This window comes from Manis pentadactyla, chromosome 9 (genome assembly GCF_030020395.1).
Source record: "Manis pentadactyla isolate mManPen7 chromosome 9, mManPen7.hap1, whole genome shotgun sequence".
NCBI lineage: Eukaryota > Metazoa > Chordata > Mammalia > Pholidota > Manidae > Manis > Manis pentadactyla.
In genome coordinates this window covers 76,490,275-76,514,789 of record NC_080027.1, presented here as the reverse complement: position 1 = coordinate 76,514,789, position 24,515 = coordinate 76,490,275, and the positions used below count along the sequence as shown (strand labels likewise).

General features: G+C 46.3%; 1 protein-coding gene across 7 annotated transcripts in view; it reads right to left on the bottom strand.

Moving 5' to 3' along the window:
- Nucleotides 1-24,515, bottom strand: part of PRR5L (proline rich 5 like) — an 87,635-nt gene that overhangs the window by 47,694 nt on the left and 15,426 nt on the right. The window contains exons 1-3 of one of the 7 annotated variants that reach the window (XM_036891791.2): nucleotides 20,624-20,746; nucleotides 1,891-2,178; nucleotides 431-511 (exon numbers count right to left, since the gene is read on the bottom strand). In XM_036891791.2, the coding sequence (XP_036747686.2) occupies nucleotides 431-511; nucleotides 1,891-2,054 (245 nt within the window). In that variant the 5' untranslated portion in view covers nucleotides 2,055-2,178; nucleotides 20,624-20,746. Of the gene's footprint in view, nucleotides 1-430; nucleotides 512-1,890; nucleotides 2,179-2,870; nucleotides 3,066-12,281; nucleotides 13,371-20,205; nucleotides 20,536-20,623; nucleotides 20,747-24,515 lie in introns of those variants that run through there. The other 6 variants (XM_036891790.2, XM_036891788.2, XM_036891787.2 and 3 more) reach the window with 6 other exon arrangements.

The window sequence follows — 24,515 nt, the reverse complement described above, 5'->3', positions numbered from 1 at the left end:
GCAGGCACATTTCTTATTCCTGCTTCATGTAAGAGGAAACTGAGGTACTAAAAAGTTAAGTCACTTAGTGGGGGGGAGGAGATTAATAAGATCCCCAAGGAGTCTGGTTTAACCACTAAGTCCTCTTAGCTAATATGGTACCCAATTAAGCAGGGCATAATAAATGTTTACAGAATACATGGCATATAGCACTGTCATATAGCAACCCTCTAACCCCTCTATGTGCCCCAGACACACTATATACATGAACAAATGGATGAACCCTCTCTGGATCAGAAGTTTAGGCAGATAAGGGTCTTAGAACTTAAGAAATCAGAGCCACATAAAAGCTGACAGAAGCAGCAATAAGAACCAAGCAGAAAAAAATTTTATGATAAGGCTCCCAGTGGGGTGGCCCCCTCTAGCCCAGCTCCATATGGCCCAGACCTACCTGATGTTTTCATTCAGTACATAGAGCTCATTGCTTTGTAAGCCGCCCCCTTTGAAGACGTTGATCACGGCAGTCTGGACGCTGCGTGGGGAGACAGAAATGACCCCTGATTAGAGGATCTGCCTCCCTGGGGATATCTCAATAAGCATCTCAGGGCTAAAGGTGCATAGAAGGGCCAGGAAGCCCATGGCACAAATACAGCCATGTTTTCCATCCCTGGAACCCATCATTTCCTTCCCAGGGTCCTTGGAGAGAAAAGGAGACTGGGGTCAAGAGGATCCAGAAGCAGCCCCTCTCCCACTTTCCCACAGGCTAGCAGGTCTCCCTCTCTCGCCTTGCTGGCAGCCCTGCTGCTGAGCAGCAGTGATAAAGGGCAGGCAGTGGGGTCTGCAATCAGGAAACTGTGGCGTCAGCACCACCAGGCCTGGAGGAACACAGAATGGCATGTACTGCAAGCAGGAGCCCGCCTGGGCCTGTGATCTTTTACCTTGAGGTCCCTGTCTTCTCAGCGCACCCAGATGCCTGGGCTAATATAAAATGCTGATTCCTGGCCTTTTTAATAACTCTCTCCTTGGGAGAACTTCACTGGGGCTAGCCTCACCTGCCCCCTCATTCCCACTCCTATGATTGTACAGGGAGTAGGAGGTTAGTCCCATGAGGGGCTACAGTTAAGTCTTGACTCCACATTCTCAGGGACCCCAGCCCAATATTTCAGCAAGGAGCTGATTACAATTGCCTTTACCAAGGGTCCCAGGCCTTCTCTAAAGAACAAGGATCCATTTAATATCAGAGCATTTCAGGGCCCCTTTCCTCCCCAACATAAAACTTGTACAGTCTTTGAGAAAAATCCATAGTTATCCAAACTACAAAGAATTCAATAATGCTTTAAAATAATGTGTTTAACTCATCCAAAGAGTAATGGTGTCGTTTGAAAAAAGAGTAGCCCACAGAATGCCAGATAATATTGATTCAGTCTCTACTCAATGCTTTGTGTACAAAACATCAGACACCTTATAAACCTCAGTGTCTCCTCCTCAACCACTGGTGGCTCACACGTACTGATAATCCCTGGTTTATACAGCTCATTTAGCTTTCCACAGATATATGTCTTATCTTTCCAATTAGATTATAGGTGACCTGAAGTTACTTACATGGCCCCACCTTTGGGTACTCTGATAGTCTGGGGTGTGACGAATGAGCATGGACAATAACTATACATTCCAATCCAACTGTCCCAGGCTGGCTAGCTGGCCCAGCTAGCCCAGAGGCCCCCAGTGATCCACTTTCCCTCCACACAAATAAGGAAAGCTACTTCTTTGCAGGAAAATGCCCATGTAGCCAGTTGTCCATATAATCGTGACCTTTTGAGGCAGAGCGCACAGGAGCAGAAGCTAAGCCAGTTCCTGGCCCTGCTCTGGCCCTTGGCAGCCCTCCACTCCACACCTCGCCGCCTGCTTTACCTGTTCCAGGCCGAGCTAGAGCTCAGCTGCAGAGCCTGCCGGGTTGCTTGGAATCGGGGCAGATCGCTGAGCACCGGGGAGCTCATGAAGCGCGGCCTGGGCCTGCGGAACGAGCCCATCTTGTGGAACTCAGTGGGGAGACTGGGAGCGAAGCCGCGGGTCATAGGTCCAGGTGAGCGGACGACTCCTCCTGCAGACCAGATGCTTCCGACTACCCACAGAAAGGGCTTCTCCCAGGGCTGCCTTCAGGCCCTCAGGCTTTCTTAAAGCCACAAATTTAGCCAACACCTGAAAAGAGAGGAAAGCTTTTATTGAAACCTCCTGGGCTAAGCGGACCACATCTTAGAGGAGGTTGGCTGGGACTTCCCAGCCAAATTACGTTACAAACAACTCAGGGATCCCACAAAATGACCTATATCCTACGGGCTCCCATTCACAACTTTTTACAGGTCTTCTTTTGGTTATAACAGTGTGGTCACCCCAAAGGGGGAAGGTAGCAACAATGGGGCCAGGCTGAGACAGGCCTACAGAAAAGCAATTTCTAAGCTGTGCTTAACAGTGGTTCCTGTACACACCCATCGGAGTTTGGACACTAGCAAAGTCGTACATTAAGAAATGGCTTTTAAAAATGCCACAAGAATACAAGAGCTCCCTGTCCTGGCACTGAAGACCTTCCATGATAAGCCCTTGGCATGCCAACCCAGGTGTATGGCTCAGAGTTTCCCCAAGTGTCAGTGCCTCTTCACTCAGAGGCATCTCACCATCCCTGCCCTGCCATTCCTTCATTCATGCCACCAGAACATATTTACTGAGTGTTTGTTGTTTATTAACCATTGGGAGCTGTGGAGCACCCAAGGATTTCTAAGACCTATTCCCTGCCCTCAAGACACTCAAGGTCTACAGAGAAGATAACTGTCTTGTTCATGTATTTACACATACCATAAATATTTATTGAGCGCCTACTATGTCCAAGCACTCACCTAGACATTAGGGATATAATGGTGGCTCTGGAGAACGTGGTCCGTGCCCCATGGAGCTTACAACCAACAGGCATGGTTCCATGTGATGCTGATCCCCTCTTCCATGTTTTTTATTGTATTTTCTGTTTCTCTTGCCCAGAACTCCTTTCTTTTTCCTCTCTGCTTGTCTAAATGCAACTGACCCTGCAGGGTGGGGTTCAAGGAGACTGTCCCCTGAGCAGGTCCTAGGGGACTTTATGGATCCATGGTTAATGGCAGTGGTTTTGGAAAGAACCTAGATTCGAGTCTTAACGAGGCCCCTCCCAAGTAGTGTGACTTTGGGCACACTGAGCCCAAGAGCCACAGCCGTTAGCAATGCCCACTGCACAGGGCTGATGAGATGAATGAGATCGGGTGACACACCCAATATAATGGCACACCCAGCGCCTTAACCTGCTGTCTACTTCCATTCACACAGTTTGCTTTCTGTCCTCGTGCATCTGAACCTGTCATTTTCAGTTTCTTATTCTTTAGTGAGCCTGAAGTCCAAGTCCGTGACTTAAAGTGAGTTTGGGAGCTGTCAGAGTGAAGGACAAAGGAAAACTCCACCAGGTCATAGTCACTTCTTTCTGGAGGGTTTACAGGTCAGCCCAGAAGTATTCTCACACAGCCTGTCTCACCAGCTAATTCTGCTACATTCCCCAAACCAGTGCTGAAAGCAGGAGAGGTCCCAGCCATACATGTCAATCTTCAGGCTGAGGTGGGGAGATTTTACAGCCCCAGCTGCATTTGAAGGGGCCACCTCTCAAGTAAACATGCTGCAGAGGAGCAAGTCCTCAGGACGGGCACCAGGCAATCCTTCAAGAGGGTGCAGGAGGCACTGGCAGCCATCTGCACTTGATGGGTACAGTGACATCGAGCTTATAAGCCAAAAAGCCAAAAAACGAATTGTTCATCCTACCTCTTACACTTTTCCCAAAGGAAAGCAGTGGTGTACCATTTTCTTTTACAGTCTTCAGCCCTCTATCCCCTTCCCCAGGATGAGCCAACAAGAGGAGAAAATGTATAAGTAAATGCTGGGAAGGTCACAATAGGCCTGCTCCATTCCAGAGGGTCTCAATAGCTCCAAAAGTGCCAGTGGAGTTTGGAAAGACCTGTTCATATCAATGAGTGGGAAAAGAAGAAATAAAACCACAGAAGCCCCTTCCAAATCCTTAAACTGAGTGGATTTGGGATTTAACTTGCCTGGTAACGGTCACACTATTAAGAGAGGATCCGTTTTGCTGCCCTTCTTCAAATGAACCTAAATGCAATTCATCTGTATAATTACAGGATATTAACTCCTTTACAAGGACCTTAAATGAGAGGTGTCAGAGCTCCTCCCACTCAGTGGCACTTGCACAGGGAAGTAGAAAAGTGAGCTGGATGGATCGTTCAGGTGTTTACCTCTGCCTTCCTGCTGAAATAACACTCCTCCAGGGGGCTGTGCAACTCTGAAGAGCACAGGGCTGGCACCCCGGCCTCCCACTCCAGCCACGTGCACATCCAGCAAGGCCCAGGGGCAGTCCCGTCCACATGTGTGATCCCTTTTAGATAAGGGTCATCTTCAGCCAAAAGGACAATGACTGTGCTCCCACAGCCCCACATTGGCCACAGAGGAACACACAAGGAGATGCCTCTGCCTCATTTTTCACCTGCGAAATGGGCCACCCTCAGATCCTGCCGTGCTCAAGACAATCCAAAGCCGTCTTTGTTCCCACTATTCCTACTTCTGGACAGCGCCACAAGGCCTCCCCAGAGCACCATGGAGAGGAAGCAGCTAACAAGCGCAGCCTAAGGGAAAAGCTGACACACCCTGTATTCACTGGCTACCGCACTGGCCTCTCTGGCACTGGCTTGTCCTGACCTGCACAGGGCAGATCAGAAAATGACAAGATAGTGGGGACAAAACTGACGTCCAGAGGAGCAGAGCAACTGGTCCAATGCCTCCAAGGTAGAAGTTCAGCAGTGGCTAAAACTCAGGTTCCCTGACTCCTGATCTGGAAAGTTTGCCAGCCCCCACAGAAGCCATTCTATAAACTTGAAAACAGGCATGCTTGAAGACAGGCATCCCGACCTATCTCGTATCCTCAAGCGTAAGCTCACTGCTTAATATAAGAATAAAGGAAAGGATAAGAACTAATAAGGCCTCCACTGCCTGCCCATCATGGAGCCAGGCACTGTCACAATAGGTAAACTTACTCGTCCCTCACAAACCTCCTTTGAGGATCAAAGTTAACTATCCCACCCAAAGTCACATAAGCTAATTTGTGGCAAATCATGATTGGTGCCCAGATTAGCCTAATTCTATAGCCCATTTCTACTTTGCATGCTACCAAACTCACCCAGGTAGCCAGAATCAAAGCTACCAAGTCAGGGTCATTAACATCCATTTATGAGATTTCATATCAAAATTTAAATATTGTGCCTGTGAGATGAACTGACATAAGAACTCTGTGATTGCATGTGATGGGGGCAAGAGGTGTAATGAGGAGAAAGAATGGAAGGAGAAAGTGTGGACTCCCTTCATAAGACACCTGTTCCTTACTAGCTGTGTGACCTTGGCCAAGCTTCTGGACCTCTCTGAGGCTTGACTCCTCCCACATGAAATGAACTTGCTAACAGTGACTTCTTCAGGGTTGTATAAGGATAAAATGACTGCCTATGTGTAAAGTACTTAGATAGAACAGTGTATCACAAACAGCAAATGCTACATAAATGTTGGTTGAATAAATTAAATAAATTGTTATTTCTAAATCTCCAAAGAATGACAGCAGTGGGACTACAGGAACACTTCCCCCTGCTGCTGGTGACCTCAGCAACAGCCAGAAAACACTCCACTCGGAGTGGGCAAGGCCTCCGAGCCCCCTGTGGCAGTCACAGCGTACTGCAGCCTGGCCTCCTCGGGCCCTGGGTAATTCACATATCTACTCACCCTTCACCCTGGGGAAGGGTGTTTCTTAGGTTCAAAATTTTCCAACACATCATCACACTTCCAAGTCTTACCCTGACCCTGGAAGGCAGGGATTCTGTCCAATAGGAAACTGAGGCTCGAGCAGGCTGAGTGATTTGGCCACGGCTGGAACACGGTCAGATCGCAGAACCAGACCAGCACAAAGTCTTCCAACTGGAGGCCTAGCCTACCAAGCGTGCCCTACCAGGTGATTCCTTTTTTTTTTTGCCCCCTATATATTTTTTAAATATTTTCAGTATGAAATATACTTAAAAAGGACCTTACACACACACAAAAACATATACATCATAAATAATGACAATAAACTACTGTCTGCTAAAAAATAGAATGTTTCCTTGGAAACCCCTTGTACTCCTGCTTTTATGATAATAGCATACCTGCTTATTATAAAAAAGTAAACATTCACGTGAATCTAATGTCTGGGCACTTAATTAGTAGAGAACTCTGCCCAGAAATTTCTGAGATAACAAAATTGTTCTCTATCTGTGCAGGCCCATGTGGTAGCCACTAGCCCCGTGTGGCTACTGGACACTTGAATTGTGGCTAGTGTGGTTGCAGAACTGAATTTTATTTCACTTTAATTATTAATAGCCATACATATATGCACACACAGTATTTTAATGAAAGTGGGCAATCTGTTCTTTCCTCTTAATAATACAGCACAGCCATCCTCCCAGGCCACTATATATTGATCTCCTTCATTATTTTTAATGGTTTTTCAACTATCCTATTTAGAGGATATCATGCTTAATTTAATCAGCCCCCTGTGGATGGATTTCCAGGAGTTTCCAGTTTATCTTAGGGACCACAGAACTTTTTCTGTAGTGTATTCTTGACGTGGAACTGCTGGGTTGAGGGGCCCGGTTATTCTCAGCTTCACTCTAACACCCACTGACACCCACCACAGCCCAGAAAGAGCCCTGCAGAAGCAGAGGGGAGCGGCCTGATCCCGACAGCTCCAAAGGATGAGTGGAGACTAGAGGCTTTGAAGTCAGACAAACCCTAGTGACGAGGCTTACTGTGCCACTCTGTGACGGCACCGGGTAGCAAAACTAGTCCCCCAAAATACTCACTTCTTAGTCTCCAGAACCTGTGACTGTTGCCTTAGATGGCAAAAGCTGTGATTAAGGATCCTGAGAGAAGACACTTACTCCGGACTACCCAGGGGAGCCCATAAATACAATCGGGTGTATCCTAGTAAGAGGGAGGCAGGAGGACAGTGGAGAAAGAAGAGAAGGCAGATTTATAGAGGAGAAGGTGGTGTGAAGACAGAGGAAGAGACTGGAGAGATGTTGCCATGAGGCGAGGAATGCCAGCAGCCACTAGGAGCAGCAGAAAGAGGAAAGAAACAGATTCTCCTATACAGCCTTTGGAGGGAGTATGGCCCTGGGAAGCCTTGATTCTGGACTTTTGACCTCCAAAACTGTGAGAGAATAAAATTCTATTGTTTTAAGCCACCAAGGTTCTGGTAACTGGTTATGGTAGCCACAAGGAATGAATACACTCACTGTGTGGCCTTGGACCATCCTGAGCTGCAATCTCTACATCTGAGCAATGGGAATAGAAGAGTTACCTTAGAGAGTTCTGGTGATGGGAAAGATTATCTGTGAAGTGCCTGGCAGGGTTCCTGGAACTATACAGGTGCTAGACACAGGTGCAGTGGAGGTGCAGTCAAAGATGCCACAGCCAGGCTGGTATCGTCACTTATTGTGTGACCGGGCGGGGGACTCAGGATTGGGAGGAGGGTGAGATGATTCAACTAAGGCTTAGAACAGTCCTGGTATGCAATAAGCGCTTGGTAAGTGCGACCTATAGTCTATTTTTATTACCACTACCACTGCTGTATTAGTCTGCTCTAGCTGCTATAATCAAATACCAGACTGGATGACTTAAACAACAGGAATTAATTTTTTCACAGTTCTGGAGGCTAGAAGCTCAAGACCAAAGGGTCGGCAGCTTTGGTTTTTCCTGAGGCCTCTCTCCTTGGCTTCCACCTGCTCACTGTGGCCTCACAGGGCCTTTCCTCTGTATGCAAGCATTCCTGGAGTCTGTGTGTGTCCTAATTTTCTCTTCTTACAAAGACACCAGTCAGATTGGATGACAGCCCACTTTAACAGCCTCATTTTAACTTAGTCACCTCCTTAAAGGCCCTGTCTCCAAGCACAGTCACATTATGAGGGAGCTAGGTCCTCAACACATGAATTTTGGCGGGGGAAGGGGGTTGGTCACAGTTCACCACCAGCATCATCACAAAGAGTTCTTTGCCTAATGTCTCTGAGCTGAAGAAACCAGTGTTGTGGTCAATGTTCTCTTCTGAAGGATCAATGCAGTTAACATTTAGAAAAGCGTGCTTCTAAAATGATTTAAATCATTTAAGTTTTTGGTGCCTAAAGAGCTCATTTCCATTACCTGGAAAGCTGGCATCCTGGAATCATGAGGTGCTGTGGCAATTCCAGGGTTCCAGGGCATCAGCACTGTTCTTGCTACCCCAGGGCTTAACCCACACGGGTTTCTTTGAAAACTTTCACACGTGGAATGCAGGATGTGCTTCTTGGAAAAGAAGAATGAGGTGTCTCACTTTCTCCTTCCAGGGCAGGGCATGGGGACCAGGACACAGCCCTGCCAGTGAGCCCAGCGGGCAGAAGGCAGCACACTTAGTAGAAAATGCAAATGAATTCCACTAAGGTTCCAACCCTCAATGCTGAAAAGGGAAGTAGAACCAAGGCACAACTTAAAATAAAGAAGTGGGTGACTTACAATGACTCTGAGGCTTCCAGGAAAAAGCCATTCTGATTGTAAATAACAAAGAAGTAAAAAAACTGAACACACAGTCTCATATGGCCACCTGGAAGATGAGGAGAAGCCAGTTCCCAGGGAAACCAGACAGACAGTCCATTTGACACGTCCCCCTTGGGAGCTCCTGCAGTCAGGAAGCCCAGCGTGGAACTCCTTCCCAGAGACATGAACGTAGAAATGAAAAGCTAGTGTAATATCCTTCAGCACCATCAGGGTTTGGATACTGACATTTAACTCAACCAATCCATTCTTTAACTGCAGCCAAAAGTATCTTTACAATAGTGATGATAAGAATGGCAGCACCATCTTACTAAGGGCCAACTGTGGAAGAGGCACTTGATACGTACTATCTCCGTGTTTTAAAAATGAGTTTAGGGGGTCTTGACCAAAAACTTTGATGAAATAGATTAGAATAGAAAATACCAGAGTGCATCCCATTTTGGGGAAACATGTATGTTAAAGGTGTACTCACGTGTACTGAGTCTGACTGTATCTCCTATTTCACACTGTATGCAGCACTCAAAACATGTGAAAGCCCATGTGCTACTACCATCCCCAACTTACAGAGAAGGAAATGGAGATGCTATATATTTATCTTGTATAAGGTCACACAGGTTATAACAAGAACCTAACAGCCAGGGCCAGGGATGCTCACATCACTGTTGGTTCAATGCCTTCAAAGGCTCGCCACAGCTCTTAAAATAAATACACAAAAGCCACCCTCACACCCTCATATCTCACCACCCTGCACACCAGCTCACTGGCCTTCCTTCCTTTCCTCCAACACCACCTGCTTTTCTATGCCCTAAGACCTTTGCACATGTGCACCCTTTGTGTGAAATACTTCCCACCCACCTCTCCAGGCTCAAATCCACATGCCCATTATTGCCCATCCTTCATTTGCTTAGAGAGGCCCTCCGTCTACCCCCTCACCCCTGATGAGGTGTGAGGGGAGTATTTCTTATTGTCTTTGTGAGGTCCATATGGGAAGGGAATATGTCTATCTTGTCCTCAGGTGCATCCCCAGGGTATAGTACAGTACAGGAATTCCACTACTATTGGATGAATGAGCAAATGAACTGCCCATGTGAGAGGCATGATTGCTGGGAGATACAGGAACTGTAAGCAAGTGTCAGCTGAGATACCAGCACCTAAAAGGATGCAGGGCTTTACTGTATGAAAACATCCCAGTATTGAAATCCAACAAATCTCAGTTCAAATCCAGTCTCTACAATCCATTAGCTAGGTAACCTGGGTAAATGACTCAAATTCTGCGAACATTTTTCCTCATCTGTCAAATGAGTGTGATAAGTATCTCAGTGTTGCTAGGATTAAATGAGATAATCTAGATCATGGCCTGACCCATTATAGGGACCCCCAAAATTGTAGCTAGTATTAATATTTTCATAAAACACTGTGTTCTTCACAAGACCTCATAGGCTTCAAAAGGTGACATATGGCCAGGGTGTGGGGTAATAGGACCTCTCACACACTGCTGGAAGGAGAGCAGTATGGGGCAACTGCTACAGAGGGAAATTTGAGAAGATTTACCAAAATGACACACGCTGTACCCTCTGGCCCAGCAAGTCTTATTTCCAGGAATTTTACTCTAGGCATGTCAAGTGACTTATGTCACAAAGGTTTTTACTGCAGCCTTTATAACAGCCATAGGTTGGAAATAACCTAAATGCTTAGCAACAGAGGACTGGCTTTGTAAACTATGGTATCCCATATGTCGGAATCCTATGCAGCTCTAAGAAAGAAGGGGAAAACACTTTACGCACTGCTTGGGAGTCTCTCCAGGGGACTCTCTGAATGAAAGTCTGCTAAAAAGCTAAATACAGCATCATATGCACATTATGCTACTATCTATGTAAAGAAGAGAAGAAAGAGTATTTACACATTTCACTGCACATGCATAAAGTATCTCTGGAAGGACAAACTAGAAACTGATAACACTGGTTTTCCTCAGGGAGGGGAGCTGAGTGGCCAGGACACAGTGGGAAGACTTCTCTGCAACCCTTTTGTACCTTCTGAATTGTGAAACATGAAAAGACATCACTTATTCAAATAAATAAATAAAAACAACAGTGACCTTCTCCCTACCAAAAAAAATTTAAGTTATATGATTTGTTCAAAGTCACTCAGTTGTTTGGAAGAAGGGAGGATTCAAACTTGGCTTCTGATCCCAAGTGTAGGGCTCTACCAATTACTGTCCATTCACTCATTCAACGCAAATGTATTCACTCAGCACATATTCTACAGTAGGCTGCCAGCTGCCTTCTGGATACTTGGGCCAGAAAATAAACCCTGATAAGAAAAGAAAATGAAAGGAAGAACCAATTTCTTTTCCTTTTTGCACCATGCATCATACCAAAAGATTCGGGCCTGGAACATCATGGGGAATGGGCAGGACCTACCCAGGCTAAAGAAGGCAGCCACTGCTCAACCCATTCTGCAATTTTTGTCACTTTGGGTTATAGGCCCAGTTTTGCCAGATCAGAATTTTCCAAGAGACACCAAAACTCCAGATTTTTTTAAAATGCAAAATCAGCTTAGTTGTAAATTGGCAACCAGTTCACCAAGCCAACTAGCACCTTATGGACCTAATATAAGTTTGTGACCTTGATTTTACCCCATCCCAGCTGTGCCCATCAGCCTTCTTGTATCTTTTACCCAGGGCCTAAGCCAGGTGTAACATCAGCCTATATAAACCAGCTGCTGGGGCTTGGGTGAGTCACTTCCCTTCCCTAGGTCTGCTGACTTACCAGTGCATTAAAAGTTTGGCCTGGCTGGTGCCCATAATTATCTCTTAGCATCATCAGCTAGACATTCAGCCCGACTCTGAGCACCCTGCAGAAAGGGCACCTTAGAGAGACCGCATCAGGGATTAAACCCTAACATAGCACAAATCCAGAATCAGACCTCAGCTCTTTCTCTCCCACTTATCACATCATCTGTTCTAACTATCCAGCCTCTACTAACCAACTCTCTGTTCTGTCTCACTCTTACTCCACCACTCATTCCTCAATGGAGCCACAAATACCCCTTCGTATTATATAGGCTCCCAGAAACATTCTCCAAGCAGGGCAAGCCAGCCGCACCCAGGGAATGGCTAAAAGAAACCCACAGCACACAGAACCCACCAAGTCCCCTAGGAAATTAGATCCAAACTCCCCACACCCTGCCGGGCCCACTGGACGGAAACCCAGCCAGAAGTGAGTTTCTCAAGAGTGGTGAAACCATTTTACAAATCAGCTGCCTAGCATGACTGTTTTATTATATTTATTGTTGATAAGAATATACTATCTATCTACAGAGTTGGCCACAATGGCCAGGATGGTGCCAAGCCTCTGTCTGCATCTATCATCTCAGTTCCCTTCCACTCTAAACCCGGGAGGAGGTTTTATTATTCCCATGCAATAGATGAAGAAACTGAAGCATGGGGAGTAACTTGCCCCAAGTCAGAAGACTAGGAAGAGGGACCAAGAGTCAAATCCTATCTGATTCCAGAGCCTGAATTCCTAACTCGTTTTAAGCAACACCCTTGTCTGCCACACACAGATACGTGAGTTGAACCCCACTTGCAGCTGCCTTCATGAATGTCACCAACAGCTTCTTACCCCGTGCAGGCAGCAAGCTCATTCCCTCTTCCAGGAAGGAGGCTCCATTTCCTGATGGCACCTACAAAGCGAGCTGAAGTCATTGTGTTTACTTGTTCACTGTCTGACCAGCCCTGATAGCGTGTAAGTTCCTTAAAAATCAAAGACCTCGCCTGCCTCATTCACTACTCTATCCTGCTGTGAGCACAGGGCTGGGCACACACAGGGTGCCCAGTAAATAGTTTGAATGATGGGACACATTGCGGACTTTCAAGCCACCAGGAAGAGCAGACTTCCCGTTTCTGAAGAACTGGAAAAATGATCTGCCCTGCTGACTGAATTGGGGTTCACCTAAGCATTATTTTATACAGGAACGTGGACCTGGGTCTCGTGGGCGGGGAACCCTGGGTCTGTGTGCTGCTCAGCGTAACTCACACACATGGCAGAGGACAGGCATCCCCTACGTAGCACAGCACATTTGATTAAGGACCAAACTTTGCAACTCTAAGGAGACAAAAGCCAGCCAAAGGACAGACATTCCTACAAGCAAGAAAATATTAAGGGTCAAGTCTGGACTAGGGAAAAAGCTCAAGAGGAAAAATGAGGTGCTCCACTGGAAACCAAGTAGTTTGGGAGTCCCAATTTATGCAATAGTAAATATTAGGGTGAGCAGGCAGCAAGCTCAAAGTGGTTTTCTCTGCTTAACAGTGTTTCTTAAATGTCCGCAGGACTCATAAGCACTGACAATTTAAAGCCAGCATACAGTAATTACATCAGATTATCATCATCACCCTAGCCTGCAAACCACTGTCTAATAGCCAGAAAAATCCCCTCCTTTGGTACAAGTCAAGCAAAACTGTGGGGAATAACCACACATCTCTTCACTCATCTATAAGCCCTGCTTTAAGATTCGAGTTTCCTGGGGTGCAAATTGTTCGGGTGTGGCCCATAAATGCCATCCGGAGTGATTCTGTAGTGCCTATCAGATGGTAAACCAAAAACTCTAGCCACAAGCCAGTAGCTGAGACTGACCATTATGTAAGCAATTGCATTTCTGACACGTGACATATATGAAAGCCTGGTGGGTAGCAGAAGGGTCAAACAAGACTGCTTGTCCAACCAGGGTTTCCAGCATGGGGAGATGTACTCCAGATTAACATGTGCTACTTATTAAAAATTCACTCCACTCTCTCACTGCAGCAGCAGGGCGAAATACTTTTTCCTAAGAAAAGGAAATGAAGGGAAAGATCCCACAGCAGGAGGATACAGCGGTGAGCAAGGCAGGCGAGGTCTTTGATTTTAAGGGAACTTTCTTGCTATCAGGGCTAGTTGGTGAACAAGTAAACACACCATGACTTCAGCTCACTTTGTAGGTGACATGAGGAAATGGAGCCGCCTTCCTGGGAGAGACACGGTGCATTTGCTGGCTCTGCTCCCCATGTCCCCATAAAGGGCATTGAACAGAGTCAGGAAACTAAAGGGACTGCGGGGGTCTGATCAGTTCACCGAGATCATGAGTTCAAGTCCATTCAACAACGAAAGGTTAGAAGGTCCACAGTGTGCCAGGATCTAAATAACAGAAGCCCTAGGGGTAAGGAAGAATGAAGCATCTGCCTTCATGGGGCTTAGGGGCTTGCAGGAAATACTCAAAAGTAAAGTCACACAACTTGACCCCGGGGGGCTGTGACTGACAGGAGCAGTTGAGATGAGCCTGAGCAGCAAAGGTGGAAGCGCCATTCTGAGTCACAAGGCAGGGCTAGTGGAAGGTCGGCTGAAAAACACAGGTTCTCCGTTTGCTCGTCTGTTATTCTAAAAAATGTGGGCAGTCAAGCCTGGAAAGGAAATTTGGGGAAGGAAAAAATAGTTTTCATGGGAAAGTACTTTAAAAGTTCAGCAACTATTCTTTTTTATATGTGACAGGCAAGGAAGGATAGGATGAAAATATCACATTTCAACAAATATTTAGTGAGCATTGACTACCCTAGACACAAAGATGAGCCAGAAATACTTCTACCAATAATAAAGAAAAAAGTACAAAATAGTAATTTAGTCACGACTGAAGAAAAAGACAGGAAAGCCTAGAGCAGGGATGGCAAACTCAGTTCCTGGTGGGGCCAAGGCAGGGAACACGACCACGGTCAGAGGGCCAAGTGGGGACTGTGACCAAATAAAGAGAAACTTGTCTTCTTTCTGTTTTTTTTTTTTTAAAGAAAAGCTAGAAACTTGAGTTTATATGTCCAATCTCCTGATTTTTAAATACTGAGGGAAAACATCATTTTTTCCCCCAAACAAAACACAAACAAGGCAAATCTGATGCTAAGTCTGGCCCTCAGGCTGCCAGTTTGACCCCTGCATTAGCGTGACTGTTAGCGTGACTGAAGGGAAATGCACACAGCTTGTACTGCGAGGACTGGAGAAATGATGAGGAAGGATACTGGGAAGGCCACTGGGCAGGCCTGAGGGAAGCTGCATCCAGTCCTGGGAAAAACAAATGAGGTAAATTAACCAATAAAATAAGCCCCCAGAGGCCTGTGGTGTACCAACTCCCCACTAACATTTGCACAGAGCCGAGTAGTTTCTAAAGCTCCCTCTCGTGTTATCTCATTTAATCTCCACAACCCCCTTTGAAGTAGGCAGCATTACCACTCCCATTTTAGAAGCTAAAAGCTGCTGCTATGAGCATGTAAGCAACCTGCCTGTGGACCCAAAGCTATGGATGGATGGCTCCAGGACTCAGGTCTATGACTTGCAATTACTTTTCCAGAATTTTAAAAATGACTCCAGACTGCCATACTTTCTAGACATCTTCCAGGTGATTCCGATGTACAACTAGGCTTGGGAACACTGGTCTAAACCAATATTCTCAACCAGGGGTGATTTTGCCCCTCTTCTACCCTAGGAGACATTCAGCAATGTGCGGAAACACTTCAGGTTGTTATGTAACTGTGGGGGATGGGGGTGGAGGGTGCTACAATGGGTAGAGACCAAGGATGCTATCAAACATCCTATGACACAAAGGACAGCCCCATGGCAATGAATTCTCCGGCCTGAAGTGTTGATGGGGCTGATGCTGAGAAACCCTGATTGAGATGCTAGTGCCTGGCTGCTTAAACCGTGATTTGAGAATCAGCAGAATTAGCATCACCTGGGAGCTTGTTAGAAACTCAGGCCCCAATCCAGACTGACTGAATCTGATTCTGTGAGAAGCTCTGCTCCAGCCATGCTGCCTTGACCAATCACAGAATTTCAGAACAGGAACCTAAGCAGTGAGCCAGTCTCACTACATTGCAGACAGGAACACTGAGACCCAAAGTGACTGAGCAACCAGCCCACCATGCACCTTGCCCACGGCAGAAATGCCGGATCTTGGTCTGTGTTGTCTGCAGGATGGCAGGACCAACATGTGAACTCCTTCAACAACTCTCCTCTCTGCAAAGTTGATACAGACCCTTGGGGGTGTCTTGGGGGCTTTTCTGAGGCCTGAAAGAAATCAGCGGTCCTGTTGATCAAGAATTCTTTTTAAACTATCTTAGAACACTACAAAAGATTACCAGGCTACCCACTAATTTTGCCTCAGATATTTTACAATGGAAGTGGCCACACAGCTCCTACAGGGTCAACCCCAGCAGCCAGCATGCCAATGCCACAGCAGAATTCTCCGAGGTGCTGGCAGCAGTTGACATGGTCTCCCCCAGAGGCTCTGGGGAGTGACACTGAACCAGTTCCAAAGGAATATTAGAATTAAATGGCAAAGGTAAAAGGGTTTACAGGAGGATGCTTTATGCAGCTGAGGTCACAAGCAGGTTGTGATGGGGTTTGAGGCAGCTTCATTCAGTATAATACAGACACACACCATAGGCCTTGCTGAATTTTTTGTCCCCAGTCCTTGGGAAGAAGATAAAAACAAATTCTTTCAGGTCTTCTCCCAGGCTCAGCTTAAGTTGACATACACTCTAGTTCCTGAATAGCCTAGGGACCCACAGTGGTCCCTTAATCCTAATAGTTACTAGAAATCTAACTTCTGTCACAGATGCCCTCAACAAAACAGAATTCGGCCTGTGTCAAAAAGAACCAGCAAAGCTGGAGAAAGTTCTGTAATGAGGAAGGAGAAAAGCAAGAAACTGGAGGTGTTGGCAGGCATTTGACAGCCAGCTAAAGGGAAACCAGAACACTGATGAGTGTGTGAAGAGAAATCTTTTCTTTCTACCTTGAAATTGAGAAGAGGGAAAGAGAATGAAAGCCTAAGAGAGGTAAATACACGCTTGTACGTACATACGAGTATACACAAAATAATTGTGGAAATAATCATGATAGGTTGTTGAGTCAGTGGCAGGGGTAGATATTGACCAGGTTTTCCCACAGGCCATGGTCAAAGAGAGAGACAGGGATCTTCTGGTGAGTTCCACCATCTCTACACGCTTCTGGGCACAGTCCACCCATACGCATACCAGGTCGGGGAAGACAGTGAGGCAAGAAAAGCATCAGGGACATGCCCTTAACCTCCATGCCTCACAGAGTCCCAGCCCCAAACTGCACGCACCACCCACTGTGATAAATAACACTCATATTTTTTATTCAAAGCTCAAATACAGAGTAACGGTGGCTGATTTTTACTTGAGAAAAATAAGCAAGCCATACTCCATTCGACAGGCTTCATATAGGTGTCCCTAAATTTCTGGCAAAGAACTCAGCTAACCCGCCTGCTCTCCAGAGGCTGATGGAGCTGGCTGAACCTGGCTGTGAGCTTCTGCTTTTTAGTGAAGCCAGTACATAACAATACCACTTTATTATCCTGCTACTTAAGTGTAATATTTTTAAAAGGTGTGGAGGCAGAGAATGCACTCTACACTTGAAGAATATTAAAAAGCCTCCAAAATCCCAGAATATGTTAGACCTAGAATTATCAGGGGATTAAAAAAAAATTCAGCTTAAATTTAATAGACCATTTAAATTCCTAGTTGATGGTAATTAGAGAGCAAGCAGTATTTCTTTAAACACTGCAAGACAGAACTGAATCCAATTTAGGTAATCACTAACCTTTGCTTTTTTTTTCTTTCTCTCCCCTCTAAATGAAATCCAAGGATTGATCTACAAAGGGCATAAACTGGCAAAGCATAAGAAAAGTATATTTAAAAAAAGAGATTAGATGACTGTTAACCTCAAAGGGTCAAGTCCAATTAAAATGGAAACAGGTCTCACGGGCTCCCTAATTTATATTAACTATAACCTGGGGACTCTAGCCAGTCATCTTCACAACAACAGAAGGCATATGCCAAGGGAGATGGAGGTGCTTCCTCCCCCGCTTTTCCTCTCTGGGCATGGCAGCTGGCATGCTGATCTCCAGGTCTTACTCTACAATGCGACAACCATCTCCAGTTAGACCAAGGCTAATAATTCTTATCATCACGGTATCTACAGGGCCTCTTCTTTTCTTCCATGAAACTATTGTCAGAATTATCCAGATTTTCCCTTCAGTTCCTCCACTGTTCATCCAACTCTTATCTCCTCATTTTAGAGCTCCCAAACTGTTCTGGTATTGACTTCTGATCCAAAAACTTCCACATGAACGAATTTCATGGGAAATAGTGCAGATTATATATCAAAGGACCTTCTTGAGTAACAGGGATCCTGGCTTCTTCATGGAAGGCCTTCAATATCAAAATGTACCGGAATGAACAAGCTTAATTCAATGGCTGTGTGACATCAGGAAAGTAATTACCCTGTCTGCACCTCTATTTTGACATCTCAAAACAGCATGAAATTTTCAGATACCATTGTAACAATTTTCTAAAGACAAGATTAGGATTTTTTTTTTCAGTAATTGAGCTGCTCTGTGATATGTGACATCTTTGAAATGAGAAGCCCCCAAGTTAATCAACTATAGGATGATCAAATTCAACAACTGAGAAACTGAAGGGAAGACGTCTGCAATACAGACGGGTACTTCCAGCCTAGAGTAACTGCTCTGAAACCTATTCTCAACTCCACCTCTGTGTGTGCGACTTGGGACAAATAATACTTAAGTTCTCTAAGCCTCAGTGTGCACATCAATGGGGATATAATAGTGTCTACCTCATTGTTTTGGTGCAGGTTATATAATCTATCAAAGTCTTAGTGCAAAGGTTAACAAATAAGACCTCAAAAGGTGTTTGCCCCGTCCCTGTTTTTAAATAAAGGAAACAGCTTTGTAATGTTCAAACACAAACCATTACTGAACTCTCACCATTTAAATATACATCCATGACTCACTGGATCTGAAAGACAGTTCTCATTGAAAAACTAGTGAGCCCTTGATAAAAAAGCCAGTTGGCTGGCTTGTTTCTATGCCTTTCTTTTTTATACTATTAATGGTTCTGGCTGTCAGAAGTTTCAATAATCACTGAAAGGACAACGGTTGGGGTTGGAAAAACCAAAGAGCGTTGTGGATTGACCAGGCATTGTTGCCCTTATCAACTAACTACCTTCTGCGTTAGACCCATACTGCAGCCAGGTAAGCCCGACCAGTCACGCTCCGGAGAGGAGCACTGCACCTTTCTCAGTGGTGCTGAGAACCTCACCCTAAATGTAAAATGTGGCTAAATTAGTTCTACTAGCTCCATTTCCCCTCCTGACCCACTTGCTGCTTCAAGCTGTCAATAGTAGGCCCTTCCACCCCCAGAGCATTTTGCAGCATGTAAACCAATGAAATGCCAGGATTGCAAACCAAGGTGGTCAAGATCAGCAACAGGCAGTCTTGAGGCTTAATAAGAGCACCCTTTGGCGGAGCACAGGACGGGGACAACCTGGACCGTTAGAGTCCTTAACTGCTTTAGTCCTGTGCATGGGTCATTTGAATTTGCACGTATTGTACGGGCAACAGATCCAGAACTCCGCCCTAATAGGGATGCCCAGAGACTCTGGCCCAAAGCTTTTTTTTTCTAAGAGGATCTCCTGAGCAGACTTGCAGCTGAGCCGCTGTGCATAGGCCTTCCGTCTTGTGCGGCGCATCGCAGTAATTGAAACCTTGCATACCGCAGGGCTGCAGTGGCGTCTATAAATACTCACCGCCCTAGTGCTGACAAACAAAACGCGGGCTCCCGGCACCGCGGGGGAAGAGGTGGCGGCATGTGACCGAGAGCAGGGGCTGAGTGGAGCAGGGGGAAAACCCTATTGTCAAGCAGGGAGGCACCCCAGGGCCGATTCCTGAAGCACAGTTAGCAAATACACAGCCAGGTCTGACCCCAAGCGGCCTCCCCTAGGAAAAACGGCAGAGGGCCGGGCAGAGCGGGTCTGAGCAGCCGCGGTGGGGCTCCAGAGCGCCCCCTGCGCTGGCGAGCACGCGGCGCGCGCACAGTAGGCGCGCAGAGGAGAGCTGGGCCAAATGGGGGGCGGGCGGGAAAGATGAAGCGGAAAGGGGATGCGGCCGGCCCCAGGCGGGGAGCAAGCACGGCCCGCGGCCCGCGGGACAAAGCCGCTGCCTCCCCTCCCTCGCCTCCCTCCGAAAAGGGCGGATGGCAGAAAAAGATGGGCTGTTTCGGGGAGCTGAATCGCCCGCGCCCGGGCAGGGGCAGCTCTTTACATTTACCCTAGGCCGAAAAAGAATGAGAGAGGCAAACAAGCAAACTTTCTTTTCCGATCTACTAGCACAGTCTGCGTCCCACGACCGGCGGCATTCTCCGCCCCACCCCACAGGGGTCCGTCGCCCACTCTAAGCCCCCAACAGCCCCGGGCGCGGCTTGCCCCGCCGCGCCAAGGCGGTCGCGAGTGCGGCTCTCCACGCACGCCTGCTGCGTGGGCTCGGCAGATCTTCAACCATGCGGGGGTCCCACCAGGTGGCCTCCAAATATGACGCTTACCCCTAAGCTCCCCTCCCGGTGCCCGCGAATTGTACCCAGCGACTTCGTTCTGAATCCCGGGTTGTTGCTGAGCCTACGATTCCAACCTCTCCCGGGACTTCCCCACTCACCCCTCGGGGTCCCCGGGGTGAGTCACCTCGAGTCGCGCACGCCCGCAGCTCGCCTCCGCCCCAGACTCCGCGGGCGCAGGAAAAAGTTTCCGCCTTCCCGAGAAAGTTTCCTCACCGGGGAGAAGTGAGCGGCCGGGATGGCTCTGGGCGCCGCGCTCGGCCCGGCTCCCTCCTCCCTCCTCCCCAGCTCTGCGCCCCGGGGGGCCCGTCCAGCCTCCCGTCTCTGCGGAGCCAACAAATGCGGCGTCCGCGGCGCTCCCGGAGCCCAGTCGGTGACACGTTTCCCTCCGCTCGCCGCTCACGGCCTCCTCCTCCTCCCGCTTTTCCTGTCCTGTGCTCATCGCTGTAGTTTCTCTCCAACGGCCCCCACCCCACAGCACCTCACCCCCTCCCACTCCTCCCCGGCAGCAACTCTCACCCTGCTGGGGGCGGGGGGAGGGGGGTGGCTGCACTTTCATCCAGTTCAACAATTTCAGGAAATCCAACTTTTAACTTGAAAAGCCGAGGAGGATGCAGCAGGTCAAGGGAGCCTGGTGCCCCGTTTCCCTGACACAAGGCGAAATCCCCAACTCGGCCGCGGGATCTCCCCTCCCCGCCACGCCCCCACGATGGGAAGCTCTACCTAGAAGCCAAGGGGTTGATTCAAGGACCCAGCCCAAGACAAGAGCTGGGACTTCGGTTGTTATAAGGAACAGTCCCAGGGCGATTTCGGGAGAAGTGAAGTGCATAAATGAAAATATAATTCCAGTGAAGTCTCTTCTTTAGATTTGCAAAACTCTTTCAAAGTTCCCAAATTCTCTTTCCAACGGAAGGTTTAGTGAATTGGAGGGTCTTTCAGAGTTTGAAACAACAGAAAGCCAACCAATTCTAAAATTAACAACAATGTAAAATTATTTTCAAAACTTTTTTTTTTTTTTTGCAGGTGTCAAGAATTTAATGCAGCTGTTTTCAGGACTCGCTGGCTTGCATAATTTCACCCTATGGTTGAGCAGGAAATACTTTAAAAATGCTGCTTGCTTACACATCGCACTTAGGCTTTGAAACCACAGTGACATTTGCTGAAGAAAAGATGTGTGTGTTTTTATGTCAAAACTAAAGGGAAAAAAATCATGTTTATTTTGACCACTAAGACCTTACAGAATCTATGTAAGGGTTGCTGGGGGCTGGGTGCGGGGCTGGGGAATTGGTGAGGCTCTGGGCGCCCCCCTTGTCCAGTGATATTAGATAACACATTCTCAGTACAAACCCCAGGAAGATGAAGGGACTAAATCTTATCCCAGGAATGGATACAGTGAAAGGGCTCAGGCTCCAGGCACATGTTTGGGAGAGAAAAGTTTGAGGGGACAGTGATGGGGAGGGGACTTGGGAGATGTCTTCAAGGCAGTTGAGCTGAGGTCTTAAGAGGAAAATCCTGGAGCCAGAAGGTCAAAGTCGGTGTGCCACTTCCTTCTCTTAATAGCTGCAAGATATTAGCCAAGTTACTTAACTACACATGCCTCAGTTTATTCCTATGACAGTGGGGATAAAAGTATTAGTTAACTCTTAGGGTTGTTATGAGGATTTAATGAATTCGTACAGAGAAAGTGCTTAGAATCTCTGTGGGTTTCAACAGGTATTAAGCTATTAATGCTATCATTATCCCACAGGTCTGCCAAGTGATAAGGGAGCTATTTCTACATGGCTGCAGGGAGGTTAATTTGGTAACACTCATTCTACGTTGCTAAGTCTCTCATCTCCTTCAAGTCTTCCTGTTCTCTGTTGGGTCTATTTAAAATTGTAACTGGATCCTCCCTCCCTAACCCCTCATTCAACTGTATTTGTTCTTTATTCCATTGCATTTACCTTCTTGTAACATATTACATAATTTACTTTTTTTTAATGTATTTGTTGTTTCTGTCCCACTGCCTCCTATTTCTAGACTACAACACCAGTTCTACAAGAACATGGATTTGTTCTGTTCAATGATACTGCCCACGATCCAGAACACCTGGCACATACTATATACCCAGTGAATAGTGTATGAATGAATCTGTGAATGGCTTCATTTAGCAAATTTATGCTGTACTGATGGGCCATGGTGGGTAGGGCACTGTGCAATAAGGAAAACCTTTATCACCAGGCCTAAAGGATAAAAGAAGATCCTTCTGGAAGTAAAAATAAGTACTCACAATACATGTGGAGTGCCACAATACTTGGTGGGAGTGCCATAAAGAGTATTCAAGGACTGGGAGGGAGGTTTAAAGAAGCAAAGTCTCTTCTAACCCTAAGAGTTGCTGGTTTTGTAAACAGAACTTTCTTATATTTTAGTGTAAACCAAAACTTCTCTCTAAGGACCATTAACATTGAAATATTATAGTTGTCACCCAAATTTTTACTAAAATTCTAACTATCAAGAAATATTGCCTTTTTATATTTTGTTAGGAAAAACATTGCCTGTTGTATTTTGTTAGAAACAGATTTGTGTTAAGAGAAATGCAATACAGATCATACAGATCATCCTACTTCAACTTTTATTTATGCAGGGGAAAATTCTAGGTTCATATTTGACATATCAGATACACAGCTTGCCATGTCCACAGCCTCTGAAATGGGAGGTGGCCCAGTCAAGGTCCCTAATGAAAGGGTAGGCTTCAGGCAGCCCCTTTTAAGACCAAGTGTAGGCACCAGACCCAAATGCAGCCAAACTCCTGTGATAAACTCTGGCCCTGGAAAGCTACACTGGACCAATCTGATTCCATTTCAGGAATGTGAAAACACATACATGTAGCTAGTATCCAGAACAAAAGCTGAAAGGTCATGACTTTATGTGAACTCCAGATTCTAGAAGATACAGATTGGCTGTCTGAGAGACAGATGTGTATTAAATCTAGTATATTGTTTAAACCCCATGGTGTCAACACTTCTTAATTACTTGCCAGCATATAAAAATCAGAAAACTTCATGCAAAAATATGGATTTTCAGCTTGCCTCAAAAAATCTGGAAGACCTGGCATTGTTTGCTCTGCAAGCTGTGTGCAGGGCCACAATTAGTGCTGCCATGCTTCTCTCCCTTTAGACAGTGCACACAGTTTTCAGATTGCCAGTCACTCCCTACTCTTTGCTTCTATGGTTCCTAGCCTGCTTCATCCATTTCCCTGCCACCCTGGTGCGGCTAGAGAAGGGATGCTGGCATGTTGTTAGGTGGGGCCCGAGCTCTGAGTAAGCAAAAATTATGCAATAGGTTGGCATGGATTCAGAATTTTTTCTCTCTAGCAAAAAAAGCCAATTTTATAAACAAAACCTTGCTTGTAATTGCATGACTTGAATGCTACTGAGGTAAAAGAAGCTATGGGATAAATAAGAAAGCAAGTGAGCATCAAGACTGGAGAGACAGAAGCCCTTCCTGGGGCTGCCTTGGGACCAAAACCACCATCCAGTTCTTGCCCTTCCAGAGGCCTGCTGTTCTACTTTTCCTTGGTTTCCGTAATGATGACTGTCCACCCCATCTCCATTACTCATTCCTGTCCCCCAAAGCTTCATCAGACCAAGTTCGGGAAGGGCTGGGTGATTTTCTCAAAGAACAGGGCAGGGATCCCTGGTCCTAATCCAGTGTTCTTCTACTATATACTATACTCCTTGGCCTAACAACTTCCATCTCTCAATAATAATTAAAATCACTTCAGTTTACAGGACCATGCCACTGAGTGCTTTAAGGGTCTGGTATACAATAGGTATGAAATAAATGTCTACTGAATTTAGGTGTTCAAGGTTTGATCTCCAGTTCAAACCTCCTTCCAGGATGCCTCGATATCTCAAAACATGTCATAAAAGTATTCCAGTGTCCAAAATAAATAAAAAAATTAAAAAGAGTATTCCAGTGAAGGAAAGCATTATATCCTTCCATAAGTTTCCTCCTTTTTGTTGGTTGGAAAAACAGAGGCCCTGAAAATCCAAGATACTTTGTTAATGCCAGGTACAACGCTTGTGAGGAGCACAGGTAGGTCCCCCAGGCATGTGCAGTGTTAGAACACAGGTCTTCAGGTCCTCAGAGCCCCAGTCATAAAACAAGTTAATGTAGTTACTCATGATAAATACCAGTCTAGATATAGAACTTGCGTAAGCACATAATATACATCCACAGCCCGGCACCATCCATCAAAACAGAACCATTTGAGAAACAAGCTCAGCACCTGATTTATCACCAGGGTGTAAAATCAGTGACCTTTGGTACAGCAGAAAGACTTAGCACACAAATGAAAAAGCTCTTGCCTTCCTTCTGTCCTCTTTTTAACTTCCACAGTAGAAAAACCAAGAAACATGAACTGTGTTTT